We start from the raw sequence: 20,234 nt of genomic DNA, 5'->3' as shown, positions 1-20,234 counted from the left end.
GATGAGCCTCAGAGTCAAGATAACACACAGCCAAGAGACACCGGCGTTGCCTCCAGCTTGGGCCAGCCGTCAATTGGCAGAGTCAGCGGGTGGAAGTCGATGGGTGGTAATCTGGACGTTGTGGACAGCGACTCCTACAGGTCGGTTGGGGGACGCCTGCACAGCAGAGACAGGAAATGGCGGGGGTAGTGTGTGAGCCTCCCACGTGTTACACCTCGCCAATGAGAGTCCGCGCTGGCAGGTGAAAAGATGTGACAGGCTGCCTCCTCGTGTATCGGAGGGGACACGTGATGCAAGGCTTCTATCCTCCCTACAACCGGCCAGTGGGGGGCATATGCGAGCAACGTTCAAGACAGGGGAGGGAAGAATTGGCACAGTGGAATTGGGATGGGAGAAAAATAGAAAAAAAGAGGAGAAAAAGTGGATAAACAAAAAAAGATAACACACAGCCGGCTTAGAGACAGAGGCTTTGCCAGAGATAGCGATGAACTACTGTACGTTGTCAGACAGTCAGCCCTTCAGTCAGCCAGGCCAGGGCTGTTTCAGTGCACAGTGCCAGTGGTGGATAACAGTGAATTTGGCCTCAGGGGGGGGGGGGGGGGGGGGGGGGCTGACAGCTCTGTGTCACAGTTTTAGTCTTAGTCACTCACAGCGAGGGCGTTGGACAGCTGGCGATGGAGAGAGCCGAGTGTGTCAGAACGCCTACTCGTGTGTGTGTGGTATCGCTTAGATAGTACGAGGCAACAAGGAGGAGGTGCCCCCTGGAATGTGGGTGTTGAGGTGGCTGCTTGTCTGTGTCCTTACAGAAAGAGGGGGTGGGGGGGGGGTCTCTGACTCGAGCAGAACATCCAGCTGAGTCATCCATCACACTGAGTTGGCACGTTTATTGCCAGAGCCACATTAATGTTGGGTCTGTTGTGGAGAGAGAGAGAGAGAGAGAGAGTCTGTATCTCTCTATCTCTATGTTAGGGAGAACTGAGACAAAGCGGCCTGTCCGGGTTCCCACAAGCGCATGGGGTGTCTGATGACACCGGCGTCGGCCTGCGGCGTATCAGCGTGGCCAAAGCCTAAACAACAAACACTCTGTCTGAAGGAGAGAGCAACAGAGTCCATTAATAAACACGTCGAAGTCAGAATTGTATCTGCGCAATGAAAAGGGTCTTGTGACCGCCCCCGAGGGCCAGAGAACCCCGCTGACCTGTGAGCGTACAATCAATCAGTTCTATCGGCGTACTCGGTTAATTGAAGAGTGCACACAGCACTCTATACCCTGTCGCTCTCTTTTCTTTAGTTTGGCGCGCGTTAGACCAGCGAAGCGTTTGCAGATCGACCAAGGTCTGCTCTCAATAGAGCCAAGCTTGGGGCGCCGTGTATTTTTAAGACCTTTTTTTAATAAAGGGAAAACGTGCACACGCATAGATGTTCAGGCCCAGAGGCCTTCTTCAGTGTTCCTGTTTCAAGAAGGCCAGTGTGCTCATTCTTAATTATTAAAAAAGAGAAATTAATGAGAAATCTTAGAACAAAACGAGTCTGTAGCTTGGCTTTATTGAGTGTGGAACTTCATCTCTTTCACCTACTATGTTCAGTTAATAAAACATGAGACTTAATCAGTCACCATTACATCATTTTTTATAGTGTTATATAACATCTTTCCCACCTCATTCAGAAAGTTAATATCATGTTTGATTGTCATAATTACATTGTTCTACTGAGCTTAATGATAATAATGATAATAATAATAATAATTATGATATGTAAAGCGCTTTTCCAGAACTCAAAGCCGCTTGAGAACTCAAAGTTGCTCCACGCAGGTATACAATACAACTACAACCACAAATGATATCGACCATATTGCACAACAATGTCATGAACCGAATCAGCAGAGCTCCCAATGAACTATAGATTATAGAACTATAACCACGAGTTAGAAATGAACAATAAATACATTTATAATACATTTTCTTTCACTTCAACGTCACGTGAAGGAAAACAAGCGGTCGAGAGAGAGCTGCGTGGCGAGGCGGTGATGGTCTGCGGTTATACTGTATGTCCTTCGCAAGATCAGGTTTCTCAAAAGGTGTGCTTCGGTGTGATCTGGCATCACTTGATTGATCGTCAGTGACAGAAGGAGCCCAGCGAGTTTGTCCAAGGTGTCACAGGAGAATGTTAAGTAACCACATTTAAAAGAGAACAAGGGTAATTAAATCAATCACTGACTCCGACTGGGAAGAGAAACAAGACAATCTTTGCATGTCTTGAGGGGGAATATCGCCATACCGCCGTGCAAAGAAAAGGTCACATACTGTAGTTTGTAAATGAACCGATGCTCTGAACTCGTGTACCGTATCCGTGAAAGAACAGCGTTAGGCATAGATTATTGCATAATCCATGACACATGTTATACAGTCCCAGCAGGATGGATTATCTGCAGCAGGTCTGGGGTCAGAGAGGATGGTTACCTGAGCAGCGGACGCCCTGGGCGATGAGCCCCCACATGAAGTTGGCACAGTACTCGCACCAGTGTGGCCCTCGGAACGTATGTACCTGGAGGGCGAGGAAAACGTGGTTATAGGAATGTCATCTGCACAGTCAGTGTGTTGTGAGGACAACTGTGACATACCATCTTCCCCCTGGTCGTCTACATGCAGCCTTATGTTCTGTTCCAGAGCCATTTCAGATCAGGCTGAACAAAGGTGCTGCGTCAAATTATGTCTCAGAATAAAAGACTGACAACCTGCCTGGGGGTAGAACCGTTGATGCTTTCTTTCTCTTTCTTTCTTTCTTTCTTTCTTTTTCTCTCTCTTTCTTTCTTTCTTTCTTTCTTTCTTTCTTTCTTTCTTTCTTTCTTTCTTTCTTTCTTTCTTTCTTTCTTTCTTTCTTTCTTTCTTTCTTTCTTTCTTTCTTTCTTTCTTTCTTTCATCCATCAATCATTCATTGTTTGAGGGTGATGATGCAAGTGTTCTGAACATTGTGGCAGAAGGGAGTAGTAACAGAACAACCATTAGTCATAAATGCTGAGGTCATTAGTGCACACAGTACAGGAAGGGGGCGGGCCACATAATACATTATCTCTCAGTTGTCAACACTATGAGCACAATCAATCTTCAATCTTTTAAAATCGAAATGTACTTCACACAACACACATTTACACTGACTCCGATTGATCAACTGAGTAAATTCAAGTTAATTTGGTCTGTAGATGTTATTATGTGTCCAGGAGAGTTGGCCAGTCTCTGAGCCGTCACTCTGCCCAGTCATAACAGGGGGAGCTCCCTTCAGTCAGACTGGAGAGAGAGATTACTACCCTCAGGCTGCAGAGAGGTCTGGTCGGGACCCTTTGCCAAATCAATGCATTTGTATATACGAGGCAGATTAAAGGATTTGCAATAATGTGTCTGGCATCTGTTCCTGGCCTGCTGGACACATGCAAACATCTCCACAGGAAAGCCTCCCAAGTCGAAATAATACAAGCACCCACACACAACCCGGAAACACAGACACACATGCACACACCGCACACACATGCACGCACACACAGACACACACACACACACACACACAGAGACATACACACACATGCACGCACACACAGAGAGAGACATACACACACATGCACGCACGCACACACCACACACACGCACGCACGCACACACACACACACACACGCACGCACACACACACACACACACACACACACACACACACACACACACACACACACTTCAGTTGGTAACGGACACTCCCATGAGAGGTTATAGTAGATTAATGAGTTGTACAAATAACAGGGCATATGCCAGGTGGTGAGTGGACGGTTTTGTTCCTTTCAAAGGGGGACCAGACGCAAAGCTGGCGGCCATTCTGACCCGCAGGTCGCCTGCAACCTGAGATACAATAGCAGGTAAGCTCAGGTGCCCCGAGGCAAAGTGTTTCAATATCTCAGTCTCTCTCTCTCTCTCTCTCTCTCTCTCTCTCTCTCTCTCTCTCTCTCTCTCTTTGTCTAATGATTCCCCCCCTTCAGCGGAATCACGTGCACAACTCTTCCACTACGTTCCACTTTCTACCATGAGCACACAATCGATTGTAAAAAAAAAAATTAAAAGCCGTCTGTCCCTTCTTTTATAAATTAACAGCAACCCACAGAAAGAGGTAGAAGAGCGTGAAAAATCTACGTCGATCGATGCCGCTAATGGGTGGAGGTACGGTCATACGGGCGACAGCTGCGTGCGCTCCCGTGACGGGATAAAAGCACCCACTGTGCTCTGTGGTGTGACGAGCACACGGCGAACTGTATAGAATGTGTAAAATACACACCCTTATGAAGCTTCTCTGCTGGACACTGCCTTTGCCCTTCAGGTAAACCTGTGTTTAGAAGTTATCTCACGGAAAAACATGGGGAACGGGATAAATGTTAATGTCCTGCGTGAGAACAACTTCAACGGGGGGAGGTTTGAACACAGCCTCTTCAGAGAGAGAGCGAGCAGCACCTCCCCCCCCCGGAGTTAAGTAAACAAGCCCGCTCACCTTGAAGTTGTGGATCTTCTCGTAGGCGCACTGCTTCTCCTGGCCGTCCTTCAAGGCACTCGACCGGACCAGCGGAGACGAGATCTGCGGAAAGGAGGCCAACAGTTTAATGGGCTTCCACAACACTGTGCCCCTGCTGCCCAGCTTCACTCCCAGAGCCAACGCCAGCAGCTCCTGCCGCTTCCTCTCCTGCCTCTTGGCCTTGTGGCTGATCAGGTCGGCCGCCGCGGGCCCTCCTCGCTTCTCCGTCCCGTCCGGCCGGCCGGGCTCCCACAGACCCTCCATCTCCTCCTCCTCCTCCTCCGGGGAACGGAGCGTGGGGAGCGGGACGCGGGTGTTTGTTTAGGAGCAAACAGCCCAGCGCGCGGTAGATGGCAGCTGCACTCCACTCCCCTCGAACCCGGGAGGGCGACTGATGACAGGCAGGAACGGGGGCGGCTCTGCATCTGATCTGAGTCCAGTGAGCAACGGGAGCACGGGGGGGGGGGCAAGGGGAGAGCAGCAGCAGTGGGCGGCCCCCCGAGGGCAGGAGTGTGCCTCACACAATGGCCTCCATTCACACATGCCCAGAAAGGAGCGAGAGGGAAGAAAGGGTCTCTGGTTTGGAGAGGAGGGGGCAGGAGGTTGTGTACGAGCGAGCGCGGGGGGGGGGGGGGGGGGGGGGGGGGCTGTCAGACCCACTCTGCATGGCTCAGCGACTCTCTAAAAGCAGGATCAATGGGCCGGCCACCCTCTCCAGAGCGCAGAGCGCACTCCCATTAACACGCTGCCTTCCGGACACACTCCGCTCCACTTCACTCGGCCGCAGATACGACTCAACAGCAGCCAGCAGAGCTCCGTCGGGGGCAGGTCTCCCACGAGGGTCGTATAGAGGCCTGTACGTCTCTACTCACAGCTCTGAATACAGACCTGGCTTCCTTGAGCCTGCCAGAGCCAGAGGCTGTGCCCTCTTAAGTCAACCAGCGCTTGACCTCCACCTATGTCAGTCAGCTGGTTAGAATTCCGCGCACGTCTCTGTCTCTCTCTCCAGACCGGCGGAGGCCGCAGACGCTCTGGCTGCAGACTGCTCACGCCAATCATTCTGTTCGCAGACCACCAGGCCACAACCGGACCATCTACTGGGGTTGGGGGGGGGGATTACGTATGTAATCCTGACCCGGGGGGCATAATCCTGCAGTGCCCAAAATCCCAGTTAGATCCCCCCATGCTCTTTGCTAGCGTGGGGGGGGGGGCTGTTGCTGCGTTTGTCTCTAAACTGTGCTTATAAACATCCGTCCCACAGTCCTTCTACACTTATAGGTCATCAGCGAACGGAGAGACCTGGGGGACACCGGGACACTGACAAAATGTCACGTCGAGTCACAGAGGAGCGGAACCCACTGCAATAAAGTGAGAAAAGGAGAGAGAGAGAGCAGTTAAGCCTGGTGTTTATGATTGTGAAGGAATGATGAAAAGCCGGACCAGCGGGGGGCGAGTGGTGAGACGGAGCTCTGGGGGAGCGCTAGAGACCCAGTGGGGGACTGTAAAGCTCAGATAAAGTCAAAGGATTGGAGGCTTATGTGCCAGATAGCCTCAGGAGCTGTGTTGGAAAATTGCTTTTGGGCCTGTTGCACAACAACAACAACAACAACAACAACAACAACAAGACACCCCTCAGCAACCTAAGAGGAACTGGGGGGGAGCCTCAACTACTGTTGAGAGTGAGTGAGTGAGTGAGTGAGTGAGTGAGTGAGTGAGTGAGTGAGTGAGTGAGTGAGTGAGTGAGTGAGCGAGCGAGCGAGCGAGCGAGTGAGTGAGTGAGTGAGTGAGTGAGTGAGTGAGCGAGCGAGCGAGTGACACGACAGATGAAGACATCCATCACTGAGTCGACATCCTCCCAAGGACACGGCCAGCACCACGGAGTCCAGGTTCTGGACAGTCACACACACCAGCACCACGGAGTCCAGGTTCTGGACAGTCACACACACCAGACCAGGGGGGGAAAGGGGGGCGGGTGAAGGATCGCCCACTGAGATATTCTAGCTCCCTGATGGAAGGGAAACAGGCACAGGGGATGAGAGAATGTGTGACAGAAAGAAAGAAAGAAAGAAAGAGGAGGGGGGAGGGGGGCAGTGAGAATGCCGGGGTTGTGTTCTTTGTCTCTGGGCAGATGGCTCCTCGTCTCTTATTAAAGAAGAGCTGAGAGAGAATGAGGGCACAAAAGATAGCGGGACAAAAAGCCCTGCCTCTCTTTTCAGGGGCCTGGTCTTCCTCTAGTTCCCCACAAAGCCGTGTGTGGGCCGGGCCAGCTGAGCGGACAACTGGTGGCACGTGGAATCATGAGCAAGACAACACAGCACAGTCTTTCTGTGTGGGCACCGGCGCACTGTAGTAAGAAAAGAAAAAAACAGCGCGATGGAATTATGCACATTCCAAACAAAAACAACCCCCGACAAACAGGGTAAATAGACGCTCTGTGTACAGGGTACAGTGGTGGATTTACTGTCCATTATCCATGGGGGGGGGGGGGGCGGCACCCTCTGTGCAAATGTGTGTGTTTTCAAATTGGTGCATTGACTACGGAAACGTGCCCCGCTGTGTCCCCGAGGACGACGACAATGAATAATAGATCACTTCTGAAAAAGTCTGCCGTCAGATGTGTTTTTATTTAACTTGTAACTCAGTAGGTTTTTGGTGTTTCACAACTTCAACGATGTAAATAGCTGTTGTTGATTATTCTTCACACGTTTACAGCAGGAGGTCAGCTGTACAAAAACAAAAAACTAAATATCTTCAGATTATGCAACCGTCTGGAACGGAGGATCAATCGTGCATTCGTTACATTCTTTCACCCTCTCAACAAGCCACGCCGAAATCCAACCAGTATGGCGAGTGTTGTCTGTTCCGAGAACCGTTGTCGGAAGGAAAATAGCAGGCGCTTGGCCACTATTGGCAATCCCGGCAACACGCACACACACAATAGAGGGAGGCGTGTGAATTAAAACGGATACATGGAAGGTCGCTCGACGGGTCGAGTGAGGCGTGGGAGAACGCTTCTCACCCAACCGTGACATGATATGACATGTGAGTTGCGGAAGGAACACGCTGAAAAGCTACTGTGTGTGTGTGTCTCTCTGAGGCCAGAGGGCGTGGTGGTTGTGTACTTTGTACACGACGTGAAGGTCTAAATGTAAACTTCAAGCCACGAGAGGCCATGTCTGAGAGGCTGTGGTCGTTATCTTTTGTTTATTATTGGAAATGACTGGCAGGTGTTTGTCAAACGCTGCCCCACAAGGCAGTGCAATCAACAGAGCTGTCATCGCGGCTTGCCGGAGGGAGCTCGCCATTGTAAACAGCCAATAAAAACAAACATTGAGCAGCACTGATTGCCATTATTTCACGAGGCCAAGTAGGGACTTACGGTCTGTTTTTAGCAGGTGCAGTAAAGTCTGCATGTCTTAGAGCCGTAATGGTGTCCCTGAGGGGAGGTTGTCACAAGGTGGCACTTTTTGGAACACATGGATCGACCGAGAGACGGAATAGGTCCAATAAACGGACACGCACCCCTCTACCTACAGGAACTCATCACTGTAGGTAGAGAACATCCCACTCCACTGACACATGCCTTCTCTATTTGAACGACCACATCAAACAAGAGGTGGACGCGGGCAAATACTGCGGCATGGTCATGCTGGACCTACAAAAGGCCTTCGACACTGTCAATCACTCCATTCTGATTGACAAGCTAAAAGCAATGGGTTTTGATAGTCTATCAGTGAGATGGATGCAATCCTACCTGGAGGGGAGAGAGCAGATGGTGGAGGTAAACGGTACCCTATCCCCCCCCCCCCTCACAGTAAGCTGTGGTGTTCCACAAGGAAGCATACTAGGACCGCTACTGTTCCTAATTTATGCAAATGACATGTCGTCAGCTTGTGACTGCAACTTGTTCTTGTTCGCAGATGCCTCAGCCCTGCTGGTCTCTGACAAGAACAAGTTACAGGTTGAAAAAACCCTCAGCTCGGAACTAGGCAAAATCTGCATATGGCTCGCTGATAACAAACTATCATTACACATGGGCAAAACAGAGTCCATTCTCTTCGGTTCAAATAACAAACTCAGCAAGACCGACGGCTTCTCAGTTACAGTGGGTGACAATATTGTCACAAGGAAAGATTTACCTACCTGGGCTCCATCCTAGAGGCTAATCTTTCCTGTGACAAAATGGCATCCAATGTAATAAAAAAAGGCAACCAACGAACTTGATTCTTGTACCGGATCTCCTCTCTGGTAAACAAGAACAGGCAGGAGCACTCATACAAGGGTACTACGACTATGCTTGCACCTCATGGTACCAAAGCACCTCAAAGGAGCTAAAAACAAAATTACAAACATCTCAAAACAAACTAGTCAGACTACTGCTTGACCTGACTCCTAGAACCCACCTCACCCCTGCCCACTTTGACAACCTAGGATGGCTTAGAGTAGATGACAGAGTACAGCAACTTGCAATGGGCCTGGTCTACAAGATACACTACATGACCAAGGTACCCATGTACATGTCAAAATACTTCCCAAAGGTCAGTGAATACCACGATCACAACACCAGAGGGAGCTCCACAAATCATGTTAAACCCAGATTCTGCTCAAACAAGGGACTAAACACGTTTCGCAATTATGCCACATCAATGTGGAACGCCCTACCCAAAGCTGTAAAGGAATGTGAATCACTACCCACTTTCAAAAACACTCTCAAAGAACACCTACGGGAAACTGCAATTCGAAACTGGCCCATGTAAATGTCCTAACCCAACCCCCTCCAATGTACAGTAAATGACCAAGTATGGTTGTCAATATTCCAATGTACAGTTTTGCTTGTACAGTTGTACAGTGTTCCCCCCCCACCCCTCCTGCCCAACCCCCCACCCCCACCCCATCCACCGAACCACCTCCAATGTACAGCCTCCACCCACCCCACCTCCCCAACCTCCCCCAATGTACAGTTTTTACAGCAAATGTATATACTCTTTTCTGGACTCTTTTTGTATCACAAACAGTACTGTATTTGCAAATCTGGTATGTCATAAATGTATAGATGTAGCAGTACTGTATATCTGTATGTCATGTATGTCATATATGTCCTGATGAATTGAAAATGGGGGACCCTGATGTAAACAAGACGAAAGTCTTTCTCTGGTCTGCATCCCCTTAACAATTGTGTGTATTGAGCTGTACTGTATTGTACCCATTCTGCAATCTGTTAATAAAGTTTTCAATCAATCAATCAATCAATCAATCAATCAATCCACAATCCTCCACCCGTACCCTCAGATCTGCAGGTAGCCTGCTCCTTCGGGTCCCCAGTACCAGGCTCTGCACCATGGGTGACCGAGCCTTCTGCTCGGCTGCACCACGCCTGTGGAACAGCCTCCCCATCCAGCTGAGGGCACCACAGAGCCTGGACTCTTTAAAAAAAGACCTGAAAGCATTCTTATTTCAAAAGGCTTTTGATTGCTAGCTATTTCTTGTGATAATATTTTTTTCATGTGCTGTTGTTTTACATTTTCTGTTTATACTATTTTTGTATATATATATTTTTTTTATGTTTTAACCCTGTGGCACTTTGAGATCCTAGTGAACGAAAAGTGCACTACAAATACAATTGATTATTATTATTATTATTATTATTAACTCTTTGCCCGCCAAACCTGAGAAAAGTCGGGTTTCGTCGCCAACCGTTGAGCGCCAAACCCGACTTTTCTCAGGTTTTGATCTTTTTCCTTTGATCCCCATTCTAAACACTCAGTCGGAGCTCCCTGGGTCTCCCTGGCACATCTGCCTATGTTGAAATTGCAATGACGATCGAATCTCACCAGGTGACAGTATTGCCTACCTTTTGAACTGGGATAGTTTAGTGTGGGAGTGTCTGTCCTGATTCCTGTCTGTCCTGATTCCCTCTGAGGGGGAGGAGTTCTTGCAGAGCAATCGCTCTGAGATTTTCTTGCCTCAAACCTATCGTTTCCCATATACACATATACACGAGTAATCGCGATCGCGATGGGATCACTGGGATTATTCTTTTTGGAGTACCTTCTGGCTAAAGTAAGGTATATTCCAGGCCTGTACGCTGCGATGATATGATCACGAATTGCCCCTTTAATTGGCCGTTGCGATTGGTAAATATTATCTGGGGGCGGGCTTGCGAGTAGTGCTTTCAAGCCTTGCATTCGCATTTCACTCCTAAATTATCCAAGGCGTGTGATGACGCCACTCACGCGAGCTCGTGGTGCTATGAAAGAATCTGTCGGCAATGAATGAACTTACTGCGATCACCGATAGCCTGAGTGAAAAAAAAGATTTGCGCGGAGTGAATCTGGGTCACGCTATATACTTGGAACTTGTAGTCTATCGTGCGATTAAAGACCATGTCCCTATCTGCGTAGTCTATACATCCAACACCAAATCCCATAATTCCTAGCGAAACGAAACTGAATGTAGCCGCTTCCTTTAAATAATAATATGGCTCTTGCTCCGCAAGAACAACGGAGTGGATAATGGATATCAGTCAATTTTATGACAACCACGTCCGATGTGGAGAGATGATAAGATGATGATGATTGACGTGATGATGTGATGATTGATTGACGGGGACACGGAAACTTCTAACGTTCAGGATCAGCCATGCATTACGTGAGTACCCCACTATTAGGACGTGAAATACTGTCTACTTAAATTGACACCGCGGATCAATAAAGTATCAACCTATCTATCTAATAATGAGACGATATGCAAATAATATAATACTAATAATTGTCGGTTCCCCGTATATGAAATGAAATGACTGCTGGTAAAATCACTGTTTATTTCTCGTTTTGCATAGTATTACATTCCACTTCTATAAACAATCAAAGTCCTACCGTAAGAGCCTCATACGGGTCAATTAAACCTTTTTTATTAGTCTTTCCTTCGAGCTAAGTTGGACTGAACATTTCACTGTCAAAAGCGCAAATGTAAATAAGGTTGCGTTGCAACAGTTTTCAAAATAAAGGTCATATATACAAATACCTCTCAATTGTTATAAAAAAAAAAGTCCCGGATATACATAAACATTAATTGGCATAGATCTCTATAAACGGCCCAACACATTGATCACTTTAGGCACACACTGAAACCAGTAACATCACAAATATGAAGCAGGTAATTACCCATACAAATAATAAACCTTTCATGAGGTTATTTACAATAATAATAATTCATTTGATTTCTAAAGCACTTTTCATTGTGAAACAAATGTATGCAGAGTTTCTTCTCCTCCTGATTAATGGTGTGTGTGTGTTGTGATGATCTCATTCAAGGAGCACTACACAAGCGCGCGCACACACACACACAGTTTGTTGTTTTTGTTCTATTAGTGATTTACACACTCTCAGTTGGTTCATTATAAAAGATACAAACCTGAAAACAAACGCACTTAAATGTTAAATAAAAGGACCATAGTAATGAGGCAGGAGGAACATATTTTTTTTAATAATGGTAAAATTGTTATTAAAAAATTTGCCCCTAAAAAATATTTTTTGCCCCTAAATTTCTCATTTAGGGGCAAGTGTGCCCCTAGTGAAAAAGCTTAGCGTACAGCCCTGTATTCTATGTCGTATTTTACCGGACCTAAAACATGCTTTTGGTAAACTCGCAGTTTCGAGTTAAAATGACCCCCCCCCCCCCCCCCTTTGATGATTTTGTGAAGACACATATGTATATGGTATATACCTTTGATTTGGAAGTATTTGGGCTTTCAGACGAGCAACCCGAACGATTTGGGCATAATGCATATACCGCATCATATCTCGCTATCTATGAAAAAAGACTGGATTATTCTGGAAAGGGGCGATGTTTAGCATGGAATAGCGCACAAACTACAGTATGTAGAAATGAACTGGCTAGTCAGTCTTGGACTATAAACAATGCCTGTCAAATGAGCCATACTATTCAAGTTTCAAGTTTCTTTATTAGTTGACATGCAAAGATACAGAATACCTTCACATGGAATGCTTTTTTCTGTTATGCTCCTATGAGGATCATAGGACGCTTGGATCATACACATACAGCTCATTACAGTAATATTCCACAATTATTACATTTTAGATAGTAATAATGGTAGTGAGCCTTGAGACAAACATATGCATATTCACCACCGCAAACAGACTGGCAGCCATCATAGGCAGCGCCATTTACGGAAGGAGGGGGGAGTGGGTTGGGGTTGTTACAGGGCTGTAGGGGGGGGGGGAGTGATCCCTCACACGAGGCAGCCGACAGTGCAGCGTCAATGCAGAGGAAGGTGGGGGGGAGTGCACAAGCCAAGTCCTGGGTGGGGGAGGTAGGGATTGCGGTTAGGGGAAGCCGCTCGCCACTCTTATCTCCCAGAGGGCCTTCGACTCCACAGCTCTCTGGTTCGACCTTGGTCCAGGAATTTGTTTTGGCTGACTGGCACAATTTATCCCAGCCACGTCACTTTAAATTTGATTTGAATAGAGTGAAATATAACTCTATTGATTTGAGTGGAGTGAGTTTTAACAACTCCGTCCAAATGACTGAATGCATTATTAGTCCAAGTGTCCAAGTGTCTTATCAGTTCATTTTGGTAGATCCTGTGCGCGGTAAACAGATCCAAAATCTTCTTATTGCAGTCCAAAAGCTTCGATAATCCAAAAATGACCACGTCTTCAAGTTAGTAGCCCGATTATGATGTCCCAATAGGCAGAGAGGGTTAGCCTTATTCTGCTTCTTGAAGAAAATATGCAATCCACTGATTAGATCCATTTAGAGTTGATTTGAGTATAGTCCGGCCACCGGCACGAAGCAGAGCATAGCAGCGTCGGGCTCCATGGAGCAGTAGAGGCGGCGGTAGGAACGGCCTTGAAGGCCTAGGGAGAGAGGAAAGAAATGCGACTTGTCTCTGCAAGAGGTGGTCTCCATAGCTATAATACAGAACACACGATGGGTCCGCAAACATCGCTAAAATGGTCAATAACGCTGGCGCCATTGAGTAAAGATGGGAAAAGAGCGTGGCGGTCAATGAGTTAAGAACCGCCGACATAATTGTCTTTCATTAGAAATGGCGGAGACTAACGAGTGACGTTGAAAGAGCAGACGGAAGGGCTATCATGTCCCTGTCGCTGGCTGACAAACAATCAGCCGTCTCTTACTGTAGTCGCCACATCCCCAAGCAATTGATCTTTTCGTCAAGCTGAAAGAAACACAAAAGAGACACGTGGAAGACAGATGTGTCCCCTTGAAGAAGAGATGGTAAAATATTAGCCGTGCTAATGAGAAGAGGCCTGTCATCCTCACAAAGGTCCATCATCAGGCAGGAGAGAGAGAGAGAGAGAGAGAGAGAGAGAGAGAGAGAGAGAGAGAGATAAAGACAGAGAGAGAGAGATAAAGACAGAGAGAGATATAAAGAGAACAGGGAGAGAGAAACAGAGAGAGATAGAGAGACAGATAAAGAGAGATTGACAAAGGAGAGAGAAAGACAGAGAAAGACAGAGAGAGAGAGAGAGAGAGAGAGAGGAAACATAGAAGGAAAGAGAGAGATAAAGACAGAGAGATATAGAGATAGAGGGATAGAGAGATAGAAAGAGAAACAGGGAGAGAGAAACAGAGAGAGAGATAGAGGGAGAGAGACAGATAAAGAGATTGACAAAGGAGAGAGAAAGACAGAGAAAGAGAGAGAGAGAGAGAGAGAGAGAGAGAGAGAGAGAGAGAGAGAGAGAGAGAGAGAGAGAGAGAGAGAAAGAGAGAGAGAGAGAGAGAGAGAGAGAGAGAAAGAGAAAGAGAGAGGAGACAGAGAGATATATATAGAGAGAAGGAGAGATAGATAGAAACAGAGAGACAGACAGAGAAGGAGAGAGAAAGACAGAGAGAGATAGAGACAGAGCGGGGGAGAGAGATAGAAAGAGAGAGAAACAGAGAGACAGAGGGAGAGAGACAGAGAAAGTGAGATAGACAGAGAAGGAGAGGGAAAGACAGAGAGACATAGAGAAAGAGAGACAGACAGAGAGAGAGAGAGAGACATAGGGGGAGAGAGAGAGAGAGAGAGGGAGAGAGGGATCAACTGTAGTTTGATTGGACTGCCACCTAGTGGAGGGACAGTTAATTCCTAGTTCCCCATTTTTTTTCAGAACGAAACGTAATGGCAGGCAAGTTGCCCAGTCCACACGAGCACTGGATTTAATATAACCATGATTGTATGTGCGCAGTTGCACTGTTCGGCCACACACAACCGGGGATTTGCTACACTGCAACCCCGGTCTTTGAAAACCGGAGTCCAGGGTGAAGTTTTGCGGTTTTGTGTGGGCATAGCAACCAAGGTTCCCAGTGTACAGCAGAGCTGTCGCAATTATTTCCCATGTTCACGGCAGACTGTAAAAAAACAATAGCAAGTTAGCAACCGAGCGCGGGGTAGAGAGATTAGTGTCTCGTTTACATCAGGGTCATATCGACCCTCATATCGACCCTGTACCCGTTGCTCTTGAAGGGCTATTAGACAAGTACAGTACAATGAGGAGTAGTGCGACCTTCCACACGTTATCTCCCAGTGAGAATCTGCGCTGCCAGGCTGGCCGCACATGCGTCGGAGGAAAGCATGAGACAGTCTCCGGAGTTTCTTTCCAGCGATACGCGTCCGGCGTAGATGACAACATATTTAGTATGATTACAAATCCTGAAAATTAAGAAGTTGTCCTTTAGGTGGTCAGAGACTAAACCATTTAGGCGGGATGACTAACAGCTATAGTCAGAGAACACCCTGGAGTGTGTGTGTGTGTGTGTGTGTGTCCACCCATGTACATGCAGGTGAGTTAAAGGAGAAATGTAGGTGTCATGGGGGGGGGGGGGGGGGGGGTACAGGTATGGACAGGGTAATAGTAGAAAGACATAAATACAGGCAATAAAATGTCATCTGAATATAAAAAATATGAGAAAAATAAACAGTATTATTCAGGCGAGGGTCTGTACCCTAACTGGCATGATATACATTATAGGTGCTGCAGGTTTTGGTGGTTAAGAGTCAGACACAGTTAGCAGTCAGACATTCCTAATAGTCGTGCAGCCATTAGTTCTCCAGCTGCTGGCAGCAGCATCTTTGAGGGAACAAAGTGACAACTAAACACACATCCTCCAACTGTTGACACACTGACTCTATTATTACATGTCTAGATGTAACATTACTGTCTATGTATAATGTACCTATGTAAACGAGACGAACCCCCCCCCCCCCCCCCCCCCATTCGCAACTACTTGTCCAGACCACTTATACTTGTCCAGACCACTTATACCCGTCCAGCCTGGCTCTGCGGCTCTGCAGATACCCCCTACTCCATCAGACAGAGACCAGACACAATACATTCCCCGCTGGTTAATCATTCGGCGACAGCTCATAAGAACAAACGACTTCAATGTGCAATTCGTCTCACCCCGAGATCGGTGTCTGATGCACGCGACAGGCGGAACCAAGTCCCCGTCTCCTTGTAGTCATCATTACCTCTCATTGGAGGCAATGAAGCATGGCAGAAGTGAGCACACACCCGGGGGCAGCGGGGACAATGCGTCTCCCACTCTCAGGAGAGAGAAATGGTTCTAGAAACAGTCTAATCTAACCGGAGACATGGACGTGCAGCTCTGGCGTAGTGGATTAAAATCGTGTTTGTATAGTATAGGCTATGTAGGGCAAACTGTAGACGTTGATTCACATGTATTGGATTTAAAAACACATGTACATACTGGTGCAGCTCACTACATTTGAATATCGTGGGGGGCGGCTACGTGGCGTAGTGGGCAAGGCGCTCGTCCACTAATGACGGAGACGCTGGGCTTGCCTGTTCGAGCCCAGCGCTCCACATTGCTTTCAGTTTAGCTGGTCGTCCACAGTAATACACATTGGCCGTATTAGGGGGTGGGAAACTGATGGGTGGGGATCGGGCGTTGTGGACAGCGACTCCTACAGGTCGGTTGGTGCGCCTGCGCAGTAGAATCAGGAAGTGTCGGGGGCAGCGTGAGCCTCCCACGCGTTACTCCTCGCCACTGAGAGATCGAGCTGCGCAGGTGAAAAGATGCGACTGCTGTTACCTCAAGTACCGGAGGGGACTTGTGCTATGTATGACTTAGTCCACATTGCAGCCGGCTTGTGGGAGGCAAGAAACAGCATTCGTGACAGGGGAGGGTTGAATTGGATGATACGAAATTGGGATGGGAGAAAATATAGAAAATGGGAGAAAAAGTGGAAAAAAAAAAAAATTTAATAACGTGGAAAAGTCTATATTTAGCTGTATTGATGCAGTCATTTGTGCAAAAGGAGCCCCAACCAAGTACTGAGTGAACATGAACATACTTTTCAGAAGGCCGACATTTCTATATACAAAAGAAAAAATACATCTATTTAAAAAAAATTATTGGTGATACAGAATTTTGGGCTTTCATGAGCTTTAAGACATAATCATCAAAATTAAAACAAATAAAGGCTTGAAATATTTCACTTTGTGTGTAATGAATCTATAATCAACGAGAGTTTCCCTTTTTGAATTGAATTACTGAAATAAAATAACTTTTCCACGATATTCTAATTTATCGAGCTGCACCTGTAATATCGTTGAAGAGTGTGTGTTTGTAGATGGAAAATATGATGGTTTGGAATTTTCTTAACCCATTTATAACTAAAAATATCAGTTTTTACAAAAATATTTGTGAACATTATTACACATGTAAACAAACCTTTTGCAGCTATGATGAAATGCTGTACATCATCAGGTTTAGTCGCCATGCACTGTCAGTCCATGTATCAAGACCTCAGTCAATGAATTTTGAGGATAAGAAGAAATTCCTCTGATACAATAGTTTGGTTTTGGAGTGGAGCTACAGTACCTTTCTGTTCTACTGTTTGGACAGAGGATCAGGTCTTTAATGAGGATACATTTTCAGGACTTGTGACTCGACTTGTACTTAAACACTAATGACTCGGACTTGGACTCGAGCATTGACTGCATTCGTCTGCACTCGGAAGGTGCAGACGAGGACTCTGACTTTACTTTGTAATAGGCCCTAATCATTTGGCATAAGATATTGATGGCTATATTAATACAGTAACATTATTTAATTTCGGTGGTGACCACTGTGTCATTTATGTTTAATGTAGACCTTTTTTAATTGGTATGTCAGCTCTTTGACTGCCAGAGTGGAGTGGACTCAACCTTGATGACTTGGACTCGGACTAGGGTAATGGGGACTCGACTCGGGCTCTTTTTTGGGGACTCGGACTCGAGCACTGGGGACTCGAGACTCGACTCGGACTCGAGATTTAGTGACTCGACTACAACACTGACCGCAGCACTCGTGTGACATCTTAAACCTCCAACTCTTCCATAGATCTCTATGTAGCAGCCTGAATATTCTACTAAGTATTCAGAAGTGCTAACTAACTGTTACTTTCCCTGTGTGTGTATAAAGTGTGATAAACAGTGTTCCTTTTGATATCTCGCCCGGTCTAATAACGAGGTGAGGTGCTACTCTTCTCCGGCTTCAGTATGGATCACTAACAATAACATTGAAGCACCTTTCTCCCTTTCTGGAGTGGTCCTAGAGTGGGATCAGTGGCGGTAAGTAAGTGTGCTTGATTGATTGATTGATTGAAAACTTTATTAACAGATTGCAGAATGGGTACAGTACAGTACAGCTCAATACATACAATTGTTAAGGGGATGCAGACCAGAGAAAGACTTTCGTCTTGTTTACATCAGGGTCCCCCATTTTCAATTCATCGTAACATATGTGACATACATGACATACCGATAGACAGTACTGCTACATCTAAACATTTATGACATACCAGATTTGCAATTACAGTACTGTTTGTGATACAAAAAGAGTCCAGAAAGAAAAGAGTATATACATTAGACGTAGAAACTGTACATTGGATTGGGTAGGTGGGGGTGGGGGGGGACTGTACATTGGAGGTGGATGGGTGGGTGGGGGGGGGGGTTGGGTAGGAGTGGGGGGGGGGGGGGGGGGGTTGGGTAGGAGGGGTGGGTGGGGGACACTGTACACCTGTACAAACAAACACTGTACATTGGATTATTGACAAGACCATACTTGGTAATTTACTGTACATTGGAGGGGGTTGTGTTCGGACATTTACAGGGGCCAGTTTCGAGTTGCAGTCTCCCTTAGGTGTTTTTTGAGAGTGTTTTTGAAAGTGGGTAGTGATTCACATTCCTTTACAGCTTTGGGTAGGGCGTTCCACATTGATGTGGCATAATTGCGAAACGTGTTTAGTCCCTTGTTTGAGCCGAATCTGGGTTTAACATGATTTGTGGAGCTCCCTCTGGTGTTGTGATCGTGGTATTCACTGACCTTTGGGAAGTATTTTGTCATGTACATGGGTACCTTGGTCGTGTAGTGTATCTTGTAGACCACCTTCATTTCACTATTATCATCATTTATGTATTGTGTATGTACTGTATGTGACGATTAAACCTCTTGAAGTGCAGGTAAACATGGCATCTTAAGACATTCACAAATCTAGGCTCATCCACCTGATATTCAATACACTTGAATCACAAAGTTTCTTCACACACTTTAAAATGTTGTGGCAGACTGTCACAAACAAAGGTCTATAATAACACATACCTGGACGGGGCTGTTGTGAAGCCAGCCCATCCAGTGAGTGCTTTAAGCACAGGACAGGTCCCGGCAGAAATAAACAACGTTTTCCAAAAGTAAATGATATTTATTATATGAAGGGGAATGAAACCTGTAAAGACACACACAACAGGGAGAACAGCTGTGATCGCCTTGTCTGAGGTACTTCCTAGGTCACTGGTGAAGGTTATAACTGCATTGGGAGCCACACCGATCAGAGCAGTAAGTGTGGTGCGTCCTTTGTAATGACTGTACAGATGGGGTGAAGTCATCATGCTGTATCAACTTCAGGCTTCAGCCACCTTCTCTTCTCTTTGTCGTCGGGAGGAAAGCCGTAATAAGATACCGTTTTGTTGACATCGTTGAACGTTTATTGCAACATGGAACACAGAACTAACTGACTACCGCGGCGGTGTATTAGCATGCTGCTAACGGCTCGGTCTGACTCCAGTAGACTACCGCGCGCGCGGCGCTGAAGACGTTTAGTGTGGGGAGTAGTAGTAGTAGTAGTTGCGTTAGTAGTACAATCGATATAGCAGGAGGGTGCATCCAGACCCAAAGTTTAGCTGTGTTTAGGGTAGGCAACAGTATTAGCTTGCGCGACAGCAGCAAGCAGCAGCAAGCAACAGCCAGCAGTGGACGTCTCCCCGACGTCGCAGAGGACGCCTCTTCCCACCAGCAGAGGTCGCCATCACAGCACGCTCCTCCAGTTCACTACTGACAATGCTGTTCGCCCCAGCCCGCTGGCTGTGCTCGCGGGATCGCCCAACGCCATCTTGTCACCTGGACGAGAGGTGATAAGAGTGGGTCCGCCATCTTGGCTAAGTACGAACGGTACCTTGTGTATCCACATCAACGTCCATTCAAGTTAACGCTAACAGCCAGTGTCTAAGGGGTACCCCAAACAATATAAGCCGGCTTTAGTGTAGGTTTTATTTTGGTAACGTGGGCCCACATTTGCTTGGTTTCTTTTGTATTTTTATTATTCTTGTTGTTTGAATTCCCAATGTTTCTCTACTTTATGCCTGGGTCTCCCCTAGTACAAG

At 46.8% G+C, this 20,234-nt stretch overlaps 1 protein-coding gene across 2 annotated transcripts in view; it reads right to left on the bottom strand.

Annotated features, from left to right (window-relative positions):
* The window catches only part of chn2 (chimerin 2), a 56,017-nt gene that overhangs the window by 7,215 nt on the left and 28,568 nt on the right, over positions 1-20,234 (bottom strand). For both annotated transcript variants that reach the window (XM_084335695.1, XM_084335696.1), the window contains 2 exons: positions 4,522-4,605; positions 2,460-2,544 (listed from right to left, as the gene is read on the bottom strand). In XM_084335695.1, the coding sequence (XP_084191821.1) occupies positions 2,460-2,544; positions 4,522-4,605 (169 nt within the window). The remainder of the gene's footprint in view (positions 1-2,459; positions 2,545-4,521; positions 4,606-20,234) is intronic.

The sequence above is a fragment of the Notolepis coatsorum genome (assembly GCF_963971535.1).
Source record: "Notolepis coatsorum genome assembly, chromosome: 19".
Lineage (NCBI taxonomy): Eukaryota > Metazoa > Chordata > Actinopteri > Aulopiformes > Paralepididae > Notolepis > Notolepis coatsorum.
The sequence above is the reverse complement of the archived record's forward strand: the minus strand, read 5'-3'. Positions and strand labels throughout refer to the sequence as shown.